The 25,004-nt window shown below is 53.6% G+C and overlaps 2 protein-coding genes across 8 annotated transcripts; one reads left to right on the top strand and one right to left on the bottom strand.

Annotated features, from left to right (window-relative positions):
• Positions 1–85: 85 nt before the first annotated feature.
• On the top strand, positions 86–16,017 carry CPSF4 (cleavage and polyadenylation specific factor 4). 7 transcript variants are annotated; one of them, XM_049903141.1, is made up of 9 exons: positions 86–311; positions 4,314–4,364; positions 5,768–5,791; positions 6,285–6,437; positions 9,020–9,115; positions 9,477–9,570; positions 10,713–10,785; positions 12,347–12,517; positions 15,173–16,017. In XM_049903141.1, the coding sequence occupies exons 1-9, from the start codon at positions 209–211 to the stop codon at positions 15,239–15,241; spliced, it is 834 nt and encodes a 277-aa protein (XP_049759098.1). In that variant the 5' UTR covers positions 86–208; the 3' UTR covers positions 15,242–16,017. The 7 variants fall into 7 exon arrangements, with proteins under 7 accessions (XP_049759098.1, XP_049759100.1, XP_049759101.1 ...); XM_049903143.1 differs by having other exon boundaries at positions 12,422–12,517; XM_049903144.1 differs by having other exon boundaries at positions 12,425–12,517.
• A 990-nt stretch (positions 16,018–17,007) lies between these two features.
• ATP5MF (ATP synthase membrane subunit f) lies at positions 17,008–22,764 on the bottom strand. Its single transcript, XM_049903150.1, has 4 exons — positions 22,656–22,764; positions 19,896–20,003; positions 18,396–18,512; positions 17,008–17,171 (listed from the first exon to the last, which is right to left on the bottom strand). The coding sequence occupies exons 1-4, from the start codon at positions 22,666–22,668 to the stop codon at positions 17,143–17,145; spliced, it is 267 nt and encodes an 88-aa protein (XP_049759107.1). The 5' UTR covers positions 22,669–22,764; the 3' UTR covers positions 17,008–17,142.
• Positions 22,765–25,004: the final 2,240 nt, after the last annotated feature.

Below are 25,004 nucleotides of genomic sequence, written 5' to 3' on the forward strand. Positions count from 1 at the left end.
GACTAAACGGGTCTCGCGGAGCGGCTCGTGCTCCGCGCTCGATTGGCCCGGTCTGGACATGTGAAGCCCCGGCCGGCGGGCTGTGCTCCCGGCATGCCCCGGGCGGCGGCTGTGGCGGCTAAGGCGCGTGTGCGGCGGGACCGCGGCGGGTGGGCGAGTGAGCGGCTGGAGAGTCGAGTGGGAGCCGGGCCGGCAGGCCGCCGCCACCATGCAGGAGATCATCGCCAGTGTGGACCACATCAAGTTCGACTTGGAGATCGCAGTGGAGCAGCAGCTCGGGGCGCAGCCGCTGCCCTTCCCCGGCATGGACAGTGAGTGCGGGGCCGGGGCCGCCGGGCGGACCACCTCGGACCCAGGACCCCTCCTCCAGGATCCCGGGTCCTCTCCGCCCTTGTCTCGGGACTGCTCCCCTTGGCTCCGGGCTCCCTTCCCCTCGTTCCCCTCCCCCTGGTTTCAGGACCCCCTCCCGCTGAGTCTCGGGATCTCTCTCTCCTCGTCCCGGGACTCTTTCCACCTCGGTCACGGGATCTCCTGGGCCTGGGGCTCCTCCTCTCGCTTGGTCGCGTGGTCCCTCTCCCCCTCGGTCCCGAGACCTCTTTCCCCCTGGTTCTGGGACCCCCTTCTCTCTCCCACCTGGGCCCAGGAGTCCTCCTCCTTCGGCTCTCTCATCCCCTGGGGCTGTCCTAAAGTCATCTGCAGGAGAGCAGGGTGCTGCCTGACCAAATAATTCTTGAACAAAGGCAGGTTCTCCATGACTTGGAAATAGCCCCAACGCTCCCTCAACTACAGGAAGGCACTAGAAGACACCCCTTCCCCAGGAGCCCACCTCCCACTGAGCACTCTCTTATTTTCATCAAAACATTGGGCCCTTGGAGGGGGCTTACTGAGGGAAGGGCCACCTCCCCCCTCTCCCTAGGAGATCCCCCAAACCCGTCTCTGAAGCCTACCTCCTCCCCAGAGCCCATCCCTCATTCCGGGCCCGCCCCCCACTTTTTTCTGGTTCCTTCATTACACCCAGGCTTCTGGTACAGACCCTTCATGTTGGCCAGTCTGATCTCCTTTCACTGTCCCCCTTCTCTGGGCGGCTCCGGCTCTCCAGTGCTTCCTCTCCCCCAACTCCGGCGGGATAGTTTGTACCTCAAGAGGAACTGACCGTTTTTTGCTCTCCTCACCTTTCTGGGCATACTGGAAATTTAATGCTATAATATTAAGACTCAGAGAACTCTTGGAGGTTACTGATTCAATCCACAGATCGGGAAGCGGAGGTCTGGCTGGGGGAGGGGACTTGCCCAAGACCACACAGTGCGATGTGGCAGAGCCAGGGGAGGGTTCCGGCGTTTCTCACCCCTTCTCTTCAGTTTCCCATTCGGTCTCCCATCACTGCCAGAGTACTGCGGCCTTGTCCTCCCACTTATCCGTGGGGGACATCCCTACAGCCTCGCTCCCCTCAGGTGGCCATTCAGAGGTCACCTTCTGAGTCAGAGATCCTCTGTCCCACACATGCTGATCGTTCTGTGCCACAGAGTGCTTCTCCTGGAGACACCTGTGCCAGACAGCCACACTTTGTACGTGTGCAAACACTACCGCTGTGGGACACCTCTTAAAAGCAGCCGCTCGAACTCAGACACACGCACCCTCTTACCTACGCTTCGACATGGGATCACGTCCTATGTGCACGCGCACATCCACACCTTTTCTGTCTTGATGACACCAGCTTGAGGCCGTGGAAACATCTGTGTGGGGCAGCTCTTTCCCCCACCCTTCTCCAGCTACACCACAGATCTGAGAGTCTGTGAGGGCAGGCACAGCGGTGAGGGGCCCACGTACCTGTCCTAGGGTGGGCCAGGGACAGGTCCGGTCTCTGCCCAGCCATGGCTGCTGCCTAGTTCAGGGACTCAGACCTGCTAGGTGCCTTTAGTACTCACGGCCTATACGTGAAGGAGCCCTGGTGGTGCAGTGGTTGAGCACTCAGCTGCTAACAGTAAGGTGTGCGGTTTGAACCTACCAGCTGTTCCATGGGAGAAAGATGTGCTTCTATAAAGATTACAGCCTTGGAAACCATACAGGGCAGTTCTGCTCTGTCACATAGCGTCGCTCGGAGTTGGAATCAGCTCAGTGGCAACAGGTTTGGTTTTGGTTTTTGGCCCGTCTGTGATGGCATTCAGCATGTTAAAGCCCCCTCTGACTATCCAGTGAGGCCATGGCTCCACCTCCGTCCGTGCCTGCACGGCATTCCCCCTCATACTGGGGAAGAGCTGTCAGCCCTGCACTAAGGTGTGATCTTTTATCCATCTGCCTGAGACCCAGTCCCAGGAACGGATTTCTAGCTTTCAGGAATGAAGCCTTTACCTCTGAAAACCACAAAGGCCCAGAAATGCCCTTAAATGCAGAGTTTTTGATGTCAGACTCTTCAAAGTTATTAAAACACAAAAAGTGTCTCCCTTGAGACCCGTTTTCTGCAGTGTTAAGCCTGTACTGTACTAGCAAGATCTGCCTGTCCTGGACAAGCCAAGGAATCTGCTGCAAGTTAGCGAGGAGAGGATGGAAGTGGGCTTTAGGGCTGCCGTCGGTGGATGTTCAGCAACTGTAAAATGTCTGCTGAGAGACAGAAATGTTAAACTAAACCAGGCACTGTCGAGTTGACCGCAACTCATGGTGATCCTACGTGTGTCCGTGTAGAACTGTGCTCCACAGGATTTTCAGTGGGTGATGTTTTTGTGCTTTACATGAAGGTTTACAGAACAAATTAGTTTCTTGTTAAACAATTAATACACGTATTGTTTTGCGACATTGGTTGCCAACCCCGCGACATGTCAATACCCGTTCTTGACCTTCGGTTCCCCATTTCATTTGTCCAGCTTTCTTGTCCCCTCCTGCCTTCTCATCCTTGTTCCTGGGTTGGTGTGCCCATTTAGTCTCATGTACATGCTTGAGCTATGCGTATTGTTGTTTGTTTTATGGACCTGTCTAATCTTTGGCTGGGGGTGAACCTCAGGAGTGACTTAAGTACTGAGCTGTGAGGGTGTCCAGGGGCCATACTCTTGGGGTTTTTCCAGTCTGTGCCAGACCAGTAAGTTTAGTATTTTTTTGTGAGTTTGAATTTTGTTCTACATTTTTCTTCAGGATCCTCTATTGTGATCTCTGTCACAGCAGTCAATGGTGGTAGGTGGGCACCATCTAGTTGTGCTGGACTCATTCTGGTGGAGGCTGTGATAGTTGTGGTCTGTTAGTTCTTTGGACTAATCTTTCCCTCGTGTCTTTGGTCTTCTTCATTCTCCCTTGCTCCAGACAGGGTGGGACCAATGGAATATCTTAGATGGCCTCTCAAAAGCTTTTAAGACCCAGACGCTGGTCACCAAAGTAGGATGTAGAACATTTTCTTTATAAACTGCCTTATGCCGATTGAGCTAGATGTTCCCCGAGACCATGATCCCCAGCCTTCAGCCCAGTAATTCGGTCCCTCAGGGTCACTAGCTGATTTTTAGAGGTAGATCTCCAGGCCTTTCTTCCAAGGCACCTTTGGGTGGACTTGAACCTCCAACCTTTCAGCTAGCAGCCGAGAGTCTTGACCGTTTACACCACCCAGGGACTTCTGTTTGTGGAGCCAGGGACAGTTTACTCTGGCAGCCATGGCTGGTGAATTCCTGGCTCATCAGGACAGCATTACCCTGGGAGCCACTGCCTTTCCTCACACCCTGCCTTTGTTCTCTTGCTATCTCACCTGAACCCGCTGTGTCTATGGGCATGAAGGAACTAGGTCCCTTTAATAATTGTGTCTTCGTGCTGCATGTTAAAAGCAACTCTGCATCTCTGTGCCCTTCCCTCTAGGAGTACTGCCCCAGGGGTCCCCACCTCTTCTGAAACCTTCCTCCCTCCTCTGAGTCCCATTCACTGGTTTGTACTTCCTGTGAGACCATTCCCTCACTGGGCCTCACATTAACGTGCCTGTGAATTTGCCCTTCTGGAAGGCATGGGGGGGGGAGGTAATTAACTTCTGTGCACTTGTTCTCCATCCTTCCTCCCCTCACCCGCCCTCACCCGCCGTAACTTCCTTGAAATCATCTTGCTTACAGTCAGCCTTCAGAGCACCCAGTGAATGGTTGGTCTCCATGCACATGCCTTACATTGTGGGGAATGACTGAAATAACCGGCTCTTTCCTGACTTGGTTAGGCTTTGCTTTTTTGTGACTCTCCTGTACCCTGAACCCTTCACGGGTTAGAAGCCTAAAAGCCTCCTGCCCACCTTATTTAGACGTGACTAAGAACAGTTGCACCTAGCTTTGTTTGATGTTTTTCCTTTCTCCTTCCTGCAGAGTCGGGGGCTGCCGTCTGTGAGTTCTTTTTGAAAGCTGCCTGCGGCAAAGGTGAGAGATCCCAGCCCCTTGACAATCTTTTAGGCTGCCCGCTCTGCACCTGTCCCCTTGCAGACTCGCAGGCCATCGAGTCTCTTGCCGCCATTGCTTTGTGCTGACTAGCAGTGTCCCTAGATGAAGCTGGGGTTGGGATAGGCTAGGAATGTGACGGAGAGTTCTGCCTGGTGACTAAAACACAGGCCTGAGCCAGCTCCGAGCCTGGCTTTTCACCTCACTGTCCCTGTAGCCACAAGCTGGCCCTCTCCAGGATAGGGACCCCCAGCTCCGAGCCTGGCTTCTCACTTCATTGTCCCTGTGCCCGCAAGCTGGCCCTCCCTTGGACGAAGAACTCCAGCTCCAAAGCGTTCAGACACTTTCTCAAGGTTACATTAGTGAGTGGCTAAGCCCGCGTTTGAACCCAGGCCTTTCTAACACCAGCGCCTACACAGAACCATTGTCCTTTGTGGGCTGTCAGCAAAAACCCCACAGTAGTCTGCCCCGTGGGTCTTGTTCTCACCCACCAGGTCCCAGCAGCTGCTACATGAACCCAGTGGTCCGCTAACCCATAAGGAGAAGTGTCTCTGGACGGGACCACACACGCCACATCTGGGTCTGGGCATTTTTCTCTCTGTAGTAGATTTATTTGGGACTAAATTTTAATCAGGCTTGAATAGGGAGCACAGCATTCGAGTGAGAGGATGGCTTTAATGGATGATTTTGGAGAGTTTTGCTTCTGTAACAGAGTCATTTGCCACTGAACCCATAGACCCACCAGGTAGATAGATGGACCAGTTTGGCCTCACACTGTCTGGTCAGAACATCAGTCCCCTGCTGCGCTCCTGTCTCATTCCCACCTTTCTGCTCTGTTACCCTGCCCTTCTGTTAGCACAGCTGTCCTTAACACAGGTATGATGACTGCCTCTGTGTTAACTAGTACAGTAGCCACTGGCCGCTTAATTACAGTTAAATACAATTGCAAGTACAGGTCCTGGGTCGGACCAGTCATAGTTCAAGTGGTCAGGAGTCACCTGCAGCAGGCAGCTTCCATATCGGACCGCACAGGTACGAAACATTTCCATCACCATTGAAAGTTCTTTTGGACAGGGCTGCTGTAGATCTTTCCCGGCAGTCCCACCAGGCCACCCCGTGAGCAATCGGACATTCCCCAAGTATGGCGCTGTCCTGCCTGGGTGGACGGTCCCTGGGGCCCTGCTACAAGTAGCAGACCTTCCCCAGTTTGTGGTGTTGCACATCTTTTGAAGTCAACCTTCTTTCTTAATTCTTGGAGGCTAAATGGGCGCTGTGACAAGAGTCAGAGCCAGCCTGGGGTCCAGGCCTCTGCTGGTTGTCCTCTCTACGTCACCTCCATTAGGGCCGGTCCTCAAACCCCAGTCATCCTTTTACCACCCTGACAGTGTTTGTCACGTCCACATATCGCTGTAAGTACTCTTTAATTAAATGTAAAAATAAACACTCTCTCGCTCCCACTTGGACTTGCCTGTCATACACTGATATCTGTGAAGTCATGATTTAACGTTTCAGCTATATGTTTCCAAGACCCAATAAAACTACTGAAAGGGGGGCCCTGGTGGCACAGTGGTTAAGCACTCAGCTGCTGACCAAAAGCTCAGCAGTTCAAACCCACCTGCCACGCTGTGAGAGAAAGATGTGGCAGACTGCTCCCATAAAGATTTACAACCTTGGAAACCCTGTGGGACAGTTCTACCCTGTCCTGTAGGATTGCAATGAATCAGAATTGACTCGATGGCAACTTTTTTTTTTTTTTAACAAAATTTAGAATCGTGTCCGTGAATGCTCTAAGGTCATGTGACACTGGCTCTACCTTCTGGGACATGCCGCTTCGGGGTGGCCCAGGGAGGCGTGAGGTGGCTCTGGGCCACATCTGTCTTCCCACCTCCGTCATCTTGGCAGGGGGCATGTGCCCATTCCGCCACATCAGCGGTGAGAAGACGGTGGTGTGCAAACACTGGCTGCGGGGGCTGTGCAAGAAGGGCGACCAGTGCGAGTTTCTGCATGAGTACGACATGACCAAGATGCCTGAGTGCTACTTCTACTCCAAGTTCGGTAAGGCCACCCAGGGCCTCCAGAGCCCTGGGCTCTCGCTGTTGGCCTTCTCCCGTTCTTCCAGCCTCAGATGACCTTTAGTTACGGGGAGTTCATGTTCTCTGTCGTAATCCCACACGTCTTTGTCGTGCTGTAGCTCTTTGAGCACTTTCCAGTGCTTTGGGAGGTTGAGGCTGGAGAGGATCATGCGGGGAGAGAGTGACCGATTGGTGGAGCTGGCCAGAGCCCTGTGCCTGCCCCTTCTTACTGCCCCCTGTCCGGCTTGTCCCTTCTCTCTGGGAGTGAATCCTGGTGTCTTAGTTACCTGGTGCTGCCATAACAGAAATACCACAAGTGGGTGGCTTTAAAGAACAGAAATTTATTTTCTCCCAGTCCTAGGGGCTAGAAGTCCCCGCAGAGTCTCAGCGTGTTGATTCCATCTGGAGGCCTCTCTCCCAGTTTCTGGGGACTGCTGCATTCCTTTGCACATAGACGATCCTCATACATGTTCTGTCTTCCCGTGTATGTCTGTTCTGGTCTTCGTAACTCAGAAGCGATTAGGTTTAGGATCCACCCTACTCTGGACTGACCTCACTAACAAAACAAGAATACCGTTTCCAAACAGGGGGACACAGGTATGGGGGACAGGATTTCTATGCAGATTTTGGGGGACACAGTTCAGTCCATAACTTTGAGTAATAGCTTCACAGTCCTGAACTGCCCTTGAGAATAATGAATCCATGGGGTGCCTTCACTGACCTTAAAACAGACTCCCTCTATCCCCGCCTCAGCGTCCTGAATGGCCTGCTTGGAGAAGCGGAGTGTGGTGGAGGCAGCGGGGCTGGGCCTGGACTCAGCCAAGGTCTTGTGCTTTCTGGTGGAATTGGAGCCCCCTGGGTCTCCACTCGGATCCAGCCCTCCGTGAGAGAAAGATGTGGCAGTCTGGTTCTGTGAAAATTTACAGCCTTGGAAACCCTACGGGGCAGTTCTACTCTGTCCTTTAGGGTTGCTATGAAGTGGAATTGACTTGACGGCAGTGGGCTTTTCGGGTTTGGGCCCCTGCCCTGGGATAGTTCCTAGAGAGAGGCTTGGTTGGTCAGCATGTGCTCGAGGGCTGACTCCGGAGGTTTCGAAGAACAGCCACGGCCCCAGGCCCTCTGTGAGGGCCCGTGGGAGTCTAGTCGCCTGAGCGAAGAACGCTGGCACTGTTGTCAGTGGAGATGTTGATCATTTCAGCGTCCCCCCAGCCTTGGCCTGCTGGTTTATTGATGATCACCACGGCCTTGTCATGCAGCGGCAGCGTACACTGAGAAGGAAGTCGGGGAACAGACAGACAGCGTTTTCCAGTGCTCCACAGCGTCGTCCGAGCCGCCGTGCCCCACGGCAGCAGTTCCTCCACGGGCAGTCAGCCTCCGTCCACACAGGCCCCCCCTGGGCCGGATTTGAGGGCGCCTCTGCAAGTGGTCTCTCCTCCCTGGCTGATGGCCCTGGGTCCTGGTCAGGCCCTCGTGGCTCTGTGATGCCATCCTGCCGGGCCTCCCCAGTGCAGACATGCCATCTGCAGTGGCCCCAGAAGCACATGAGCGTGTGACCTAGGTGTGCGTTGAGGACCCCCTCGGCCCTGAGCTGTAGGGATGAAGACAACAAACCAGCCCTCGCCCTATGGAGCTTTAGCTCTCGTGGCCCAAGAAGAGGGGCAGCTGGTATCTAGAAAAAAGTGAACAGAGAAGAGTGTTGTTCATGACAGGGCCCGTGGAGGAAGTAACAGCGATGAGGCAACAGGTGTGGGCCCTTCTGTAGGCACAGTGGTCAGGGAGGGCCTCAGAGGAGGTACTGCTGGAGCGGGGATCTGGAGACCAAGAAGGGGGCATCCTAGGGTGACACCTGGGGACCTTATTGGCAGAGGGTTGCTGATGGAACAGCCAAGAAGCTAATGTGGCTGCAGGGGGGATGAGGCTGTGAGCGGGGGCGGGCTGGACCACGTCAGGGCTGGTGGGCCTCAGCAAGGAGTGTGCATTTTGTCTAAATCGCGGTGGGTTTTCACCAGGGGGTGACGTGATCGGATGTACATTTTCTGTGTTAACATGAATGAGAGAGGGGTGCTCGGGCCACAGTTTCTGTAGCTGGGTGAGAGATGGTGGTGGCCAGCTGGGCCGACGGTTCCTGAGAGGTACAAGTTCCCAAATCGTCTCCACTTTTGTCCTGAAAAGTAGAGTTCCTCAAATCTTCTTTCTGTCCCAGTTGTCAGTGTAAAGAGACAGGGCAGAGTAGTAATGGCCTGTCTCAGCTGGTGCACTTGAATTCTGAGGCCTCCACACTCCGGCCCCTTTAGGGTGGGGAGTGACTTGGGGAGGTGCCTACGCCAGGCGGTCGTTGGGTGTGCCCAGCAACCTAATGTCTGTGAAGAAAGGACTGTGACAGGCCCTTGTGCAGCTCGGGAAACACACCCAGAAGGGCCCCTGCCCACAGCCCTGGGGCCGGTCAGATACTAGGATTGCCTGGCTCTTCCTGCCTGTGCCATGCCTAGCTCCGGAGAGGCCAAGGTGGTGCTGGCGCCCGCTGCCTACACCACTTGGTGGATACCTGTCTGCGTTTTCCTCCAGGGGAGTGCAGCAACAAGGAGTGTCCCTTCCTGCACATTGACCCTGAGTCCAAGATCAAGGACTGCCCTTGGTATGACCGTGGCTTCTGCAAGCATGGTAGGTGTCTCGTAGGCTGGCCTTGGGAAGGGCCCTCCCCTTCTGCCGACGCGACCACTTGGGCTGTCATCCCTCACTGTCCCATCTGTGGCAGCAGAGCCTGGTATTGGGCATTCTGGGGCTGGGGAGACTTGTTCACACCCCAGGATGTCTACAGGCCACATTCTTGCCTGTGGTTTTGATAAGAAGCCTGAGTGCCCTGTCACTGTCCCCCATGATGACAAGGCAGAGGCTGCATTTGTGCCATCCGCTTGCTGTCTGCACCCTGGGTGGCGGTCAGACAGGGCTGTGAATGGCAGAGTGGACACAAGGAGGCCCCTTGGGAGGGGACAGCCTGTGTGACCGGTGCTTGGCTCTGCAGGGCCCCTATGCAGACACCGGCACACGCGGAGAGTCATCTGTGTGAATTACCTCGTGGGATTCTGCCCAGAAGGGCCCTCATGTAAATTCATGCAGTGAGTAGCCAATGCACGCGCACCCTGGGCACCCTCCCTGGCCCTGCTGCTGTCCTCTCTTCTTGGGGTCTCAGCTTTGGTCCTGGGTGGAGGAAGGTGGGAGAGGGGCCGCTCCCTGAACCTAGAGGTGGTGCTCTTAGATCAGCACTCCGCCTTTATTGGGGCACAGACCCTTTGGGAATCTGGTGAAGCCCTGGCCCCTGTGCCCCAGAAAAACTCCTGCTCACGTAGCCTGTATATCGCTTGGGGAGTTCAGGGACTGCAAGAGCCCACGCTCTGGGAGCAAGGAACTGATGTTGCAGGGCCTCCTGTCGCTGGCACTGAGCTTGTGTCATTGTGGTAGTTCATGTGACACTCAAGTGTGAGAGAACAAGAGAGAACACCCCGTTCCACACACAAGAGCACTGAGATGCAGAGCTCAGCCACCTGGCCAGGGCTGCAGGGTGCAGCACCCATCCCCCATGTCTGTCACCTTGTCCTCTGAACTCAGTGCAGTCTGTCCCTTGTGGTGGTTGTGGGCCAGGGTCAGCCTGGGATGAGACCTAGGGTTCAGACAGGTCACCCCACTTCCCACATTGCATCCCCCCAGGCCGCTGCTGCCTGCAGCTGGTGCACAGTCCTCTGGTCTTTGGGGACCCCGGGCCCTCGCCAACTGTGAGCGGGTGGCTAGAGCTGCTGCCGTGGCCCTGCCCTTTAGATAAGGGCCCTGTTTCCAGGGCGGCTTGTCATCCAGTGATTCTGAGGAGTCAGACAAGGTGCAGATGTTGAGTTTGACCCTAAGGGAAGGTGGGTATTGCAGGGCACCTGTGCACGTAGCCCCTGTGTGTAGCCAGTTCGTTGCCTCTGAGGCCACCATGGGCTGGTTCCTTTATTTCTCTGAGCATCACTTGCCCAAGGCCTCACAGCTCATTCCGGGCAGAGGCTGAATTTGAACCCAGGCACATCAGCTGTTTTTCCTGCTGCTCCCATGGCTTCAGGGGCAGAGCTGAGTGCCAGCCCCACTGGTATCTGTGGTTCTGGTCAGCTCTGTGTTTGGGCGGGGCTGGGTGCAATTCCCTAGAATTTTAGACCTCGTGGCGTATCTTCTCTCACATACCTTCCCCTTCTTTTCTTCACATCTCCTGTGCCTGCCTGTTGACCAGTCCTCGGTTTGAACTGCCCATGGGAGCCACAGAGCAGCCCCCGCTGCCGCAGCAGACGCAGCCCCCAACGAAGGTACCGTGGGCGCCCTCCTCGGGCCTATGGTGTCGCTGGCATCAGGAGTGCAGGCCAGCAGACAGGTGCTCGGTGCTGCCTTGCTGTGCAGCCACCTGAGACCCAGGCTGCAGGCCTTGCGAGAAGAGGGAGGGAGGGAGAGAGCGGGAGAGGAGGGAGGCACCTGGAGCCCAGTAGAAAAGCTGGGAGCGACACAGCTTGCATCTCTCCCTAGAGAGGGCAGCCAGTCTGCTAGGGCTGGCTTCCCATTTGGCTTCTCTGCCGTCTTGGTCTGGGAAGTCCTAGAATTTCATGACCTGGAATAGCAGGCAGGTCTTAGATCAAGTGTGAACATCCATGTGAGATGGGCTGCCTGGCATGGAGGTGGGACGTCTGCTGCCCTTGGTTCCGGCTCAGACCCTGCCTGTACAGATGATAAACAGGGGCTGAGAGGGAGGGGCTTACCTGAGAGGCCACTGCTAAACAGTAGCAGATCTGGGAATAGACCCGAGGCTGACCATTTTCTTTGGCCAATGCTGTTGCCTCCCCTGTATGGAGGGTCCCAACAGCTGGGCGTGCAGGGCTATGAGGGGGCTGGGAAAGAAGGGCTGCAGGACTAGCCACCTTCGGTTTTCCAGACTAGGGCTCCTCTCCAGGCAGTTGGCTTGTCTCCAGCAAGACTAGAGAGGGAAATGCCTGGACTAATGGAAACCTGCAGTAGCCACGCTATCCCCCGAACTAAGGGCATCTGAGTGTGGTTATGGGAGTTGAGGCCAGGGGCACAGGAAGGGGTGCTAGGCAGGGTCTGAGGAACCCCACCCGCCCGTCTTGAAGCCTCACCAGTCTGGCTCTGAGCCAGTGCCTGAATCCTACCCGTTCCCCCTCAGTGCTAGAGGCTGAGCGGAGGAAGGGATGCAGCCACACTTACAGCTTCACGGACCCACCCTCAAGAGGTTGTAGCAGAAATCAAATAGAACTTGTCAGGAAAGCCAGGAACTCCTCTCGTGGGTGCAGCCATGATGACCCAGAGGGTCTCTAGCTTGGGGTTCCTGTGTTTATGGGGCTGGAGCCAGGAGCCCCCTTGGTTGGGAGGTGACCCAGCTGCTGAGTTTCAGCCCAGGAGCTCCAGCCCTACTCCCATGGCTCCCAGCAGAGGGCCCTCAGCCCCAGACTCAGGCCAGTGTGTCAGGCTCCAACCATTTTTCTATGACTGTTGCTTGCCGTGTAGGCTGCTAAACATCTGGCTGAACCAAGCGTTCATCCTGACCTGAAGCTAGAACCTCAGAACAAAAGTAAGGCCTGACCACGCCCGCGCCCCTGCCCAGAGACCTCCTCTTGTCTCCTTGGTGTTTTCTTTTCCACTTTTATTTTTCGTTTTTGTGTGTCTGCATGGCGTTTTTCGGGCAGCGGCTCCTGCCATCACCAGATACTGCTTTTCCGCCTGCTCTCCTGAGCGGGGCCATCGAGGAAGCCCTTCCTCCTGCTGGTCAGGCGGGAGAAGTCCGCCTTTTTTCTCGTCCCCGTTGGTAGTCTGCGTGCACGCGTTTTCTGCAGTAAAACCGTGTTGTGTGACTCTTTCCAGCAAAGTAACAATCCGCCATTACAAAGGTCGTCCTCCTTGATCCAGTTAACAAGCCAGAACTCTTCTCCCAATCAGCAGAGAGCCCCGCAGGTCATCGGGGTCATGCAGAGTCAAAACAGCAGTGCAGGCAACCGGGGACCCCGGCCGCTGGAGCAGGTCACCTGTTACAAGGTGAGTCCTGGGGCTCGGGGGCAGGGTGGGGGCTTTGCTCCTCTCTCAGGGGTTATCCCCTCACTCCCCAGACATCGAGTTTTGAAAGGTGAAATCGTCTTTGCCTTTGCTGACTGTAAGATAAAGGTGGGATGGAAACCTTCCTGCCATGATACACACCAAGGCAAGGTAAACATTAAAAGCAGACTGTTAAGTGAGTGGAGTCTGCAAGACAGTGAAGACACCTTTAGGAGACTGGGAAGCACGATGTGGGGAAGAGAGTGATCCCTAGGTCCCAGAGCCATCCTCAGCTCCCATGATTGAGCCCAAGGGTACATGCCAGAGTCCGGGTCCACTTGGGAGGAATCAGGTTAGCACTGCCCCACATGGAGTGGGACTTGGGGAGGGAGGAGTGAGCTGGAAACACCTGATAGAAAACTTGTCTGTCTCATTCTTGGCTCTGGCTGGAAAGGGAGAAAAGTCCCTTTAGTGTTTGTAGTCACTGGCTGGCCCTTGACGTGAGCTTGGGCTTGTATTCGTGCCCTTGGTGAGGGCTGGGAAGCTACAGACTGAGATTTCTAATCTAAAACAGACCTGAGTTGGGAGGCCCCCTGCCAGGAGCCACAACCAATGCCCTTTGCTGAGCCACACAGAACTCCCACAGCTGGAGTTCCACCGAATGAGTTTGTAACCCAAAATCACCAAGCATGCAGGGAAAGAATCACCCATGAGTGAGTCAGCAGTCAACAGTAGAACTAAAGCCCCAAGGACTTGGGACTTTGGAATTGTTAGGTTTGAAATACTAAGTATATGTTTTTTTGTAAAACTTAGATGATCCGTGTATTCAGGGTGCACAGTGTCATCCTCTTACCGTCCCCACCTTTCCCAAAGCAGCCACTTGATTCAGTATGCTCATTTCTCAGATTTCTTGGCTTTCGTACCCTTTACACTCACAGATCCCTAAAGGGGACCCCAGTAGGGGTCCCCAGACCGCACTTGGAGAGCTGTTCTTCTAAACTCCTATTTACATAAACACTGTATAATAAATTTAAAAAAAAAACAAAAACCCGCTGCCATCGAGTCGATTCTGACTCATAGTGACCCTATAGGACAGGGTAGAAATGCCCTATAGGGCTTCCAGGAAGTGGTTGGTAGACTCACACTGCTGACCTTTTCACCGGCAGCTGAGGCTCCACAGGTTTGACGTGTAGGATCTTTTTACCGCTGACCACTGCTGGCTGACACTTTGATCGTTGTGAGCTCTCACCTGATGATGCCGTTAGCATGATGCCTGCCTAGTAGGTCTGAGCCTGAGGGCATATACTGAAAAAGTACATAGAACTTGCCCTCGAGCAAGATGGAACCCCTCAGCCCTTCCTCAGATAGTCCTTGAGCTCCTGCTCTGGGCGGCTCTTCTGAGAAAGGCGGCTGTTCTTTCCTGGGAGGGCTTTGTGTTCTGGGAGAAGGGGCTGGTACGTGGCTTTAGGGCAGGCCTGGCAGGAGGTTTCTGAGCCTGAGCCCTGAAGGGTGAGGAGTGCAGAGCAGTGATGGAGTTGAGAAGGTGAGGCTCTTTGGGAAGCAGAGGAGACAGCAGGCAGGTGCTGGGGTCTGCTCGTCCCAACACTCCCTTCTCAGGTACTGTGAGGAAACAGGCAGCTTGGTTGCCATCTTGCCCCTGTCCAGGAGTATTTAGCAGGGCCTCCCCTGTGAAGCAGGCTCTCCCAAGTCCTGACACCTCACAGAGGCAGAGCTGGGGCGGGGGAGGGGGGCCTTCACACTGTTAAAGACACCTCATGGGAATAGTGGATTCCTGGGGTCATCACATCAGCAGAAGGGCCACTGGCAGCTACACAGGTCACTTGCCCACCCAGAAGTCGCACCTACCCATCAGACATTTGAAAACAGGGACGGTGGAGCAGAAGGAATATGACAGGTGCGAGCTCTGGGCTGCCATCAAGTATGGCCCCCTACTCGCTCCACCCATCTTTTTGAGGAGTGGTGGGGAAGCCAGAGAAGCTAGGGAAGGGCCTGGATAGTGGAGCCTGGACAAGGCAGGCAGTGCTAAAATTCTGAGATTATACCGGGCCTACTCACCCAAGTTTAACCAACCACTGTCCTATCACTCTTCTGCTCCTGTGATCCAAACCAGTCCCCCCGGGGTAGCTTAGGCAGTTGTGCCGAGCCAGGAGGGAACAGGTATGGTGCAGTGTGCCCTCAGCTGCACAGCAGGGACTCCCCCATTTGGGGGGAGGAGCCCCGAATGTTGCCTCAGAGGTAAGTGACCAGCCTGCAGAGGGGCCTCGTCCCTGGCCAGGCCAGGGGTGCCACAAGCTGCCTCCTCCTTTCTGCCATCCACTTTACAAGCCCTTCAGTGAGCTGGGCCATGTCGGGTGGGTGTGGTACCAAGTGGTTGAGATAGTCCCAGCCCAGAGCACTCTGGGGTGCGTGCTGTCTGGTGGCCCGGTGGTGGTGTCCCTTGCTTTCCTCTGCAAGGCGCTGGCTGCTGTGTCTGCCCCACTGCACCTTCCTTCTCTTGCCCTCGTGTTGGAGAGAAGACCTATGCGCCACTGAGCACGTCAGAGTCCCTCACCAGCCTGTTCCGTGGTAGGTGTCCCTGGAGCTGGAGATGCACTTGAACATGCTGTTGTTTTTGTCTCCTCCCCTTGCTGTTCCCAGTGCGGTGAGAAAGGACACTACGCCAACAGATGCACCAAAGGCCACTTGGCCTTTCTCAGTGGACAGTGACAGCAGCTGGAGCCACCTCAGAGCAGCCTGAAGGGTCTGTTGTTGGGGACGTGTGTTTAACTGGTGCCAGTGTCGGCACAGCCCTGGTGAAAACTGGCAGGCAGGCCAGGCGGGAGTGTCCTCTGAGGGGCAATGGCTGTTCGTTTCTCTATCACTTTGCTGTAATCTCTTTCTTTTTTTAAAAAAGGGACGTTGGGTCCCTCAGGCCGGCATCATGTTTGTCTAGGCGCTAGTGCCTCTCTGGGACTCCCCACACACCCACCCTGTGAGGAGGGAGGCCACTGCTGGGGAAGGGCTTGTGCTGTACCATCTGTATGGAAGGTGGCCGTCCCCTCAGAGCCTTATCAAACACCAGTTCTTGGTGACCCGGGGGCCGGTAGATCATTCAGAGTTGCTGGTAGATCAAAGCTGTGGCCAGGCCATGCCCACTTTCTCCATGACCTGCTGAACTCAGAAGCTATGCCTATCAATGTGATTAGGAGGTGGCCCAACGTGGCAGCACTTGAGGGGTACAGGGCTCTGCAGTTTGAGCTTTCTCCTCTGGGCTTATTTTCTCTTGGGACACCTGCAAGACCATCTTTTAACCAGATGACCCAGCCCACCTGTGTGCCACCTCACCACCCGTCCAGCGTGCCATTGGCATGTGAAAGAGGCCACCCTGCCCCTGGGCCTGGAAAATGTGAGACTGTCAACTGCAACCTGCTGGACAAGTGGGCCTACCCAAGTTCAAGTACAAGAACATTTTTTATAAGCTTGATTAAAGCTTGTTTTTTTAAGTCGTGTCTTGTTCATTAAGGGACACCGTGCAGAGGCCTTTTGATGCTGCTGCACCAGCTGCGCGGATGTCAGTGTTTTTTGTTCCCTTTCAACAAACGTGTGTCTGAAGTGAAGTGACACTGCTGGCTGGACCCTGGTCAAGTTCAGAAGCTTGGGCTTTAGAGGAGCCACCAGGCAGGTCACCTTCCCTCATCTCAGACATTGGATGACCCTGTTTATTCAAATAGAGCGGTCCCCTTTCCCTTCCATGTGGCCTGTGTGCTGACCACACACTCAACAAGAAACAGGTTCTGGCCTTCCTACTACTTGTAACTTTACTGAAGACCTTTAATAGAAGGGTAAGGAAGTAGGTGCTGAGGTGGGGGTCTGTCTGTTAAACTCAGACCCCCCAACTGAGCTTCTGCAAGTAAAGCTTCCTTACCAAGAGGCCCCCATTAAGTGCAGCCTGCGGGGACAGGCAGGCAACACTGGCCTGAGGGCTCTCCAGACAGTGCTGGGTCACTGCCCCTGATGCCCCCAGTAATGCAGAAAGATTGAGGGAGGGGTGACATCAGGCCATCCACAAAAAGGCCTGTCTTTGAGCTTAGCTGTATCCACTGGCAATTCCACACCTCCCCTGCCTGGGGCCTCGGAGCAGCCAGCTGGGGTCTGACGGTCCTAGAACACAGGGCCTCTGGTTTATACTGTCCACCGGTAAAAGGCAAAAAGTACCTCCAGATGCCTACAGCACTCCTGGGAAAAAGCAGGGACAGACCTCAGGGCACTGCTATCAGGGAAGCTCTGGGAGACACCCCACCCCCCAGCAGCCATGGCTCCCCCACCTTGGGCTCAAGCTGGCTGGACACCCCAGTGAGCTGGGACAAGATACCAAAGCAGTAGTGTGGGAAACCACCAGGCCTCAGGTCAAAGCCCTGGGCTGTCGGCAGCCCACCTCTGGGAGTCCAGAACGCAGGTGCTCCTAGAGTTCAGGAGAATGGCCCAGTCAGACACCACGTATACCTGTCTTTTATTGGACACTAGTTGTCAATCGGGGTGTGAAAGGACTGTTCCTCGAGGGGGAAAGGGTGCCAGGGCCAAAGCAACCACAGCCAGGAATGCAGACGGCGTCCTCTCCACTGGCTTCCTCAGTGGTACTTACGTGACCGCTGATGTTCTGAAGTAAGAAAATAAAAAGTTTTTTAAAAGGTATAGTAAGCAGACAGGGATTGGATGGGACAATGGGATAGAAAATGATACTGGCAAAAAATAAGCTTCTTGGATCGAGTAGACACATGAGACCATGTTAGCATCTCCTGTCTAGAGGGGAGATGAAGGGGTCAGAAGCTGGCCGAATGGATACAAAAAGACAGAGTGAAGGGAAGGAGTGTGCTGTCTCATTAGGGGGAGAGCAATTAGGAGTATATAGCAAGGGGTATATAAATTTTTGTATGAGAGACTGACTTGATTTGTAAACTTTCACTTAAAGCACAATAAAAATTCAAAAAAAAAAAAAAAAAAAAGGTACAGTAAGCCTAAGAAGGGAAGCCCTGGTGGCGAAGTGGTTAAATGCTACGGCTGCTAACCAAAGGGTCAGCAGTTCGAATCCACCAGGCATTCCTTGGAAACTCTAGGGGGCAGTTTTACTCTGTCCTGTAGGGTCGCTATGAGTCGGAATCGACTCGACGGCTCTGGGTTTGGAAGCATAAGAAGATGGGGAGGGAAGGTTACACCATGTAAAGCCATCCTGAGAACTACTTTGGGGAGATGACCCAGAACTCAAACTGGGAGACCTGAAGGCACCGCCCGCAGGAGCTAATCTGCCACTGGCCAGCCTCTTTCTTTCAGGATAAGACATCCCCTGACAGCTGAACAGCACCTGAGAAACAGTCCTTCAGAGACAGTGTATGCTGGATCCAGGCCAGCAGGGGGCTCAGCTCAGAAGCAGCCCTAGAAACCCAGTCAGAGGCCACTACTGACAGTTCCTGGCATCTTCCACCCAACTCCTCGCAGGTCCAAGGCTAGCTGTGCCTTCCCAGAGCACTGGATTGCACCACTCAACCTATTGCCCTCTTCACGTTGGCTGCTAGGATCATCAAAGCCAAAATTTCCACCAACATTTAGCAGAGCCCACAGGACCTTACAGAATGCTTCCTAAGTATTACCTTTACCTCAGCTTCATCTTGCTGTCTCTTGCCCAACAATTGCCTCAATATCCCATATGCTGTGTTGTGTTCTGATCAGTCCCTGCAATCCTTTCAAGTGGGAGCATAGGTAAGGAACATCCTTTAGGTTCCTCAGCTGACAGGTGAGAGGTGGATGGCCAGATCTAACAGAGTGAACCAATGCCACCCTCTTACGGGCACTCCACTGAAGTTAAGACAATCCAAAAGGCACTCACTGAGTTTCTTGTAACAACGGCAGTAGTTGAAAACCACGTAAGCTCCCAGCACCATGGAAATCCCAGCGACGCTTCCCTTCTTCACGTTGACATACTTGTTGTAATACCGGTCATAACCTGCGAACAGAAGAAGCGGTCACTGCCCTGCTTTGAAGGACGTGCTTCACAGAGTGCAAGGTCAAATCGGGTTTAAATTCAGGGACCACCCAGGCCTGCGCTGGCTCTAAGCCACTCGCTCTACGTTCGCTGGTTGATAAAGGAAAAGTACAAGTGTCCCAAGTAGGGCCTGGATCCTCACTAGCGCAGGACCAGCTCCAGAACCGGGCCCATTTTGATTCTGCCCCTACCCTTTGACCTTGATAGTGCAGCCCTTTGATCTTGCCTCACCTCTACCTCTAGCCCTGGGGATCTCCTTAAGCTAATTCTGACTGAAACCCCAACCCACAATAAGGGCGACTTGGCCATGGACAGCAGGGTTAGCCTGGCTCCCCGGGAAGAGGAAGGCTCTTCACGGGGTGCTTAGGCATGTGCTGAAGCTGCTCCCACAGTGAGGAAATGACACTACCCTGCCCTCGGGGCCTCACCAACCTGGTGGAGGGAGACTGAAATGACCACAAAAAACTATAGTGAAGGGTGCCGGGAGGCGCAGTCCAGGAGCTACAAGCATGGGCAGGCCACGTTCACCTCCCCAGAGAAGGACAGAGCTTGAGGAAAGGCCACAGGGCAGGGGGCAACGTGGCATACAAAAGGCTGAAAGACAGCCTGGGTGGTCAGAATTAAGAGAAAAAAACAGAAGGTGGCGCCCTGAGGAGGCTGGGACTGCACTGGGTCTTTATGCCGAGAGCGACAAGACGCATTACGCGGGGAAAGATGTCCGCAGCCATGCGCTTCTAAAGTCACTGTAGACCTGAAGGATAAACCAAAAAACCAACCCACTGCCATCGAGCCAATTCCCACTCATAGCGACCCTACTGGACAGAGTAGAACTGCCCCACAGAGTTTCCAAGGAGCGCCTGGCGGATTCGAACTGCCGACCTCTTGGTTAGCACCTGTAGCACTTAACCACTACGCCACCAGGGTTTCCGACCTGAAGGATAGGCCACTTCGAATATTGACTGTGGAAGTTTTGCCTGGCAGGGAGGTCAGGAGCATATAAACTGATGTCCACTATGCTTTGAACTCAACGTTCCTCCTGAAGTTTTATGATGGAAAAATGCTCATAGACAATTCTTTAAGAAGGAGGCAGCAGTACTGATCCCAAGCGATAGAAAAAAATTTCTGAATTATCTCAGAGCCAACCGCTAACAGGGCCAATCAAAAATGGAAGCTGAAGGGCTAACAAGCTCCCTATCTGTCCCCAAAGGAAGGACGCAGGAGCCGTTCTTGACATACTTGCTTATGAGACAACAAGGCCATTACTGTCCAAATTAATTCATGGCAAGAAGAGACCTCAAGACCCAGAGATCTGCTTTTGTTTACAGGTTTCCATAAGGATCTCACCTCTCCGAACTCCCCAAAAAATGCCACGTGGGGTGAAGTCCCGCATCAGTATCCAGCTGGGCAGCTCCGCTATTTTGACATCCATAAGTCTCTTCTCCTTCAGTGGTACTGAAAAGAGGGAAAAAACACAGCACTGAAAAATCTGCCAAGAACAAAAATAGCAGCCTTTTAAGCCACTTATTCCAACCATTCAATAAAGATATCACCCTGTACAGGCTGCACGTAAATACACGTGCCTACAAAACCCAAACCAAACCAAACCCAGGGCCGTCGAGTCAATTCCGACTCATAGCGACCCTATAGGACAGAGTAGAACTGCCCCACAGAGTTTCCAAGGAGCACCTGGTGGATTCGAACTGCCAACCCTTTGGTTAGCAGCCATAGCACTTAGCCACTACACCACCAGGGTTTCCGACGTGCCTGCAAATCCACCATTAAACCTATTACAGCTTAAAGACTGAGTCTATATAATGGCAGAACTGCTTTCTTCATGAACAGGATGTGTCTGACAGCCTGCTGTGAATAATTCTGTAAAGAGAGCTAAGGGCTGTGAGGAGGAAGGCAATAAAGTGGACAACAGAGAGATTAGTATTTACTTTACATACACTAGCTCATTCAGTCTTCACAACAATCCTACCAAGTAGCTGATGCTTTCATTTTATAGGGAGGGAAGGAGACTCAGGTTGAGCAACCTGACCAAGGTCACAAAGCATGCAGGTAGCAGAGGCAGGACTCAATTCAGGTCTGGCCCCTATGGTCCCTGAGCCACGCCCAGGGCAGGCAGATGTGGAAGGACACCAGTTGTGATGTGCTCTGAGGAGTCCACTCTGACTAGATGCACTTGTTTATTGGTGACAGGCTTCGAGAAGCACCAGGGTTTGCTCAGGCGCTATCTTCCCTGATGTGCCAGCCTGAGTAGGTGCAATTAAAAGAACCAAAGGAATTTCTACCTCAAGCGTCCTACCTGGGGCCACAGAGGTCAACAATTACCAGAGGCAGAAATAAGAACATATTCCAAGAAGTCAAATAATACAAAACTAATACAAATGATTCATTGGGCCCCAGATCACATTCAAACTAACATCTAGGGCAGAGGACAAGAAGGGCTCCTGGCTGAAGCCATACTGTACTCCCCTCCCAGCCAGGAGTAAAACAGGGAGGGAAACAAGGACAGTCAGGGAGAGGGTGGAGCAGCATGTGTCCAGGAGGTGCTCCAAGGTAGGAGTGGTCTCCCTTCCCCTCTCCTCACCCAAGAGATCAATTTTTTAAAACTTAGCAAGTCTTCTCTTTAAGGAAAGAATCAAAGACCAGTGTCCCTTCTTAAAGATGACCAGCCACAGGAAGAGCCTCACTAAATCACTCCAAGGTTTCTTCTCCATTTTGGGATCCAAAGAAAGGCTAAGGTTCCTTTAGAATCAGCTTCAAGAGTCCACAGGAGGAATCCCACAGTTCTCCTGACACCTCTCCACCCTTAACAAAGGCAAGGGATCTCAGGCCTGCTGCAAAATAGCCAGAAATGCAGGGCTTAACTTCCAGTCTGCTACTGGCTGTCAAGAAGCCAGTGAAAAGCAGATGCATAAGCCAATGACCAGCATGCATGGCTTTAGGGGCACATTCAGGCCCCAACCTTCCGTCCAGCCTCATCCAACAAATACGACACACCCACTGTGTGAGCTGCTAACCAAAAGGTCAGCGGTTCAAACCCACCAGCAACTCTGTGGGAAAAAGACCTGGTGATCACCTTCCATAAAGATTACAGCCTAGGAAACCCATGGAATCACTGTGGTTTGAAGCTGACTCGACAGCACCTAACAACAGTACGCTGGCAGTGGGCTAGGCCTCAGTGCTCTTTTTGCATGTTGTCTAAACAATGAGACACGGGAGAAAATTGCTTCTCACCTTTTCTGAACTCTTCTTCACTTCTCCAGCCTAAGAATAACAACATAGAAGCTGGAGCAGGACACACATCGGGTAAGCAGAACTCTGCCACTGTCATGCTGTGTGACCTCTAGTGGACCACATGACATTTCTGGCCGTTCTTTTCCTCATCTTTAAAGTAAGATAAGTGCTCCCGACACCGACTCCCTGACAAGGCTATTGTGAGGATCAATGGCTAAAACATTGTTTACGTATCAAAAAAACAAACGTGCACACCCTGGTGAGTGTAGAGATGTACACCTGCACGCTAAAGAAAAGCCAGCCTTGTGAATAAAGCTCAGTTTACTAATTTACCGCGAGGCCCCGGACTACGACCTAGGCTTAAATTCCAGGTCCGTCCACTCATTAGATGTGACGCGTTCAAGGTCACTTCACCTCGCCAAGCCTATTCGGCCCACAGTCAACACATCTGCATCGAACCTTACAGGTGTGAGTCAAGTCCTAGCCATCAGCCCCTACCCCTACTTAACATGACCTTTCGCTTTGAAAAGAAAAATGGCAGCTGCGCGTAGCGTTCAAGTGCAAAGCGCGCGGCAGGGAGAAGCTACTCCTTAGAACAGAGGAAAGCAGGTCCCATGAGGCGCGTCCCCAGGCCCGGGGCGTTCGGTCCGGCGGAGCTCACGCTCCACGCCGCGGCCGAGCGGCGCAGGACCCCGGGCTAAGGGTCGGGTGCACCTCGGGGAGGCCGCGAAGAGGGCCGTGAGCGAAGGGCAGGTGCCTCCGCAGTCCCCTTCCTTCCTTCCCCTCCCAGTGCGGCTCCGCACCCCGCACCAAGCCTCCTACGCGGCGGCCGAACAGCCCTACTCCGGGCCGGACACTCACCGACGGACGCCATCTTGGAGTCCTGGGTGTCCGCTGTGCGGGGCCGCGCGGGGGCTGCTGGGTAGGGAGCAGGAGCGCCGGCGCGCGGGAGCAGAGGCTCACGGGAAGCAAGTCACTCTGGGTCGAGGCCGGGGTCCTTAGAGCGCGGTGGAGTGAAGGGAGAGGACCCTGGAGGGCAAAGCCCCGCGGCCGTGCGGCTAGAGAAGGATGGGCTGCAGTCGAGGCTCCCCTTCCCATAAGGAAGGAAGAAGGGAGGCAGAAAGCCTGTGGCGTCACTAGGGTTGGTGTCACCCAGTGCATTAACTCATAGTGTCACACCCCCCATCCATCCCGTCCCAGGGTGGGCGGGGCCACTCGGCGAACCCCTCCCCTGGCCCCGTCCCACCCAGCCCGCAGCTCCTCCGCTCTCCCATTGTCCAAGGCCCATACCCTGACTGGCGGGTGACATGGGGTGGGGGGTGTTGGTGGCGAGGTAACGCACTGGGTGACAGCAACCCTACTGACTGGCGGGTGACGAGTGGGGGGTGTGAGACGAGTTGCACTGGGTGATGGGTGACACCCCCAGCCCTAGTGACACCACGCCTTGGCCGTCCCTCCTCGCCCTCCCACCATCACTGCCACATACCCTGGGGCCATTTTGATGTCACTACCTGTGACAGTGTCAGGGTGCAGTTCGCACCCCCCAGTGACACCACTGCAGAAAGGGACAAAAAAAAAAAGGCAGATTTTTTTTGGCCAGAAAAACAAACAAATCAGTCTTAGAGGAAATACAGTCAGCATGCTCCTTAGAAGCAAGGGTGGTGAGACTTCAGCTTGCTTACTTTGGACACGACATCAGGAAAGACCAATTTCTAGAAAAGGACATCATGTTTGGTAAAGTAGAGGGTCAGTGAAACAGAGGGAAACCTCAATGAGATGGAGTGACATGGTAGCCGCAACAACGGACTCAAACAGACAAATGATCGTGAAGATGGCACAGGACTGCAACATTTCGTTATAACTAACAGTAGTCTTCCATCAAACATACATTGTTCTGGACTGGCACTGTGGACACAGTAATCAATCAGACATGCCTCTGTTCTCTAGGATCCCTGTATAGCACGGGAGGAAGATGTACAGATGTGAGAGCACAGCAATAGAGGTATGTACAAGATGCATAGCAGGGAGCCATCAACTCCTTGGGGCGGGGGACTGGGAGGGCTTCAGAGAAGAGGTGCTTCCTTTTAAAAAAGGAAAAGGCAGTTGCCACATGGACAAGGTGACGAGGGGCACTCGAGGTACCAGGAGCTGTATGTGCACAGGTACAGAGGACCAGAGCGTGTGGTGGGTTTGGGTCAGAATGGTGGCAGTGATGGCAGAGTCAAGAGATGAGTCTAGAGGGGCAGCAGGAGTCAGAACACAAAGTGCTGTGAATGCTAGGAGAGGGTAGTGGTAAGCCAGTCTAAGGAAAGAGTGACCCACTGAGATCTGCATATTAGAACGATAACCTGGGGTGCTGAGTAGAGAACAGATTGGAAGGTAAGACTGGGGGCACACAGCCCAGTTATGCAGGGATCATAGTACTGAGCGTTCCAGGCACTGTTCCAGGCACTGGAGATACTGGGAAAACAAAACATAAAAATCCATGCCCTTGTGGAGCATTCATTCCAGGGAAAGAAACAAACAAAAAAAATGTCAAATCTAGAGTATGAATAAATCAGGATGGGCTACGTGGTAGTTGTTGTTGTTAAGTGCCGTTGAGTCAGTTCCGACTCATAGTGACCTTACGTGCAACAGAACGAAACACTGCTTGGTCCTGCACTATCCTCACAATTGTTATGCTCGAGCCCACTGTTGCAGCCACTGTGTCAATCCATCTCATCAAGAGGCTTCCTCTTTTTTGCTGACCCTCTACTTTACCATGCATGATGTCGTTCTCCAGGGACTGATCCTTCCTGCTAACATGTCCAGAGTATGTGAGAAGAAGTCTCACCATCCTTGCTCCTAAAGAGCATTCTGGCTATACTTCTTCCAAGACAGATTTGTTCATTCTTCTGGCTGTCCATGGTATAATCAATATTCTTTGTTAACACCATAATTCAAAGGCATCAATTCTTCAGTCTTCCTTATTCATTGTCCAGTTTTTGCAGGCATATGAGGTGATTGAAAACATCATGGCTTGGGTCCTTAAAGTGATATCTTTGCTTTTAACACTTTACAGAGGTCTTTTGTAGCAGATTTGCCCAATGCAGTGTGTCATTTGATTTCTTGACTGCTGCTCCCATGGGCACTGAGTGTGGATCCAAGTAAAATGAAATCCTTGACAACTTCAGTCTTTTCTCCATTTATCATACTGTTGCTTATTGGTCC

This window comes from Elephas maximus, chromosome 12, assembly GCF_024166365.1.
Source record: "Elephas maximus indicus isolate mEleMax1 chromosome 12, mEleMax1 primary haplotype, whole genome shotgun sequence".
NCBI classification, from domain to species: domain Eukaryota; kingdom Metazoa; phylum Chordata; class Mammalia; order Proboscidea; family Elephantidae; genus Elephas; species Elephas maximus.

Excerpts from the sequence above, each read along its gene's own strand:
- ATP5MF (XM_049903150.1), bottom strand. Across the intron at positions 18,513-19,895 it reads TTTTTGGGGAGTTCGGAGAG|GTTATGACCGGTATTACAAC; the intron begins GTGAGATCCTTA and ends TTCTGTTCGCAG. Across the intron at positions 17,172-18,395 it reads CCGTTGTTACAAGAAACTCA|AACATCAGCGGTCACGTAAG; the intron begins GTGAGTGCCTTT and ends TTCTTACTTCAG.
- CPSF4 (XM_049903141.1), top strand. The coding sequence starts at position 209 with ATGCAGGAGATCATCGCCAGTGTGGACCACATCAAGTTCGACTTGGAG. Across the intron at positions 312-4,313 it reads GCCCTTCCCCGGCATGGACA|AGTCGGGGGCTGCCGTCTGT; the intron begins GTGAGTGCGGGG and ends TCCTTCCTGCAG. Across the intron at positions 4,365-5,767 it reads GAAAGCTGCCTGCGGCAAAG|TGTTTGTCACGTCCACATAT; the intron begins GTGAGAGATCCC and ends CCACCCTGACAG.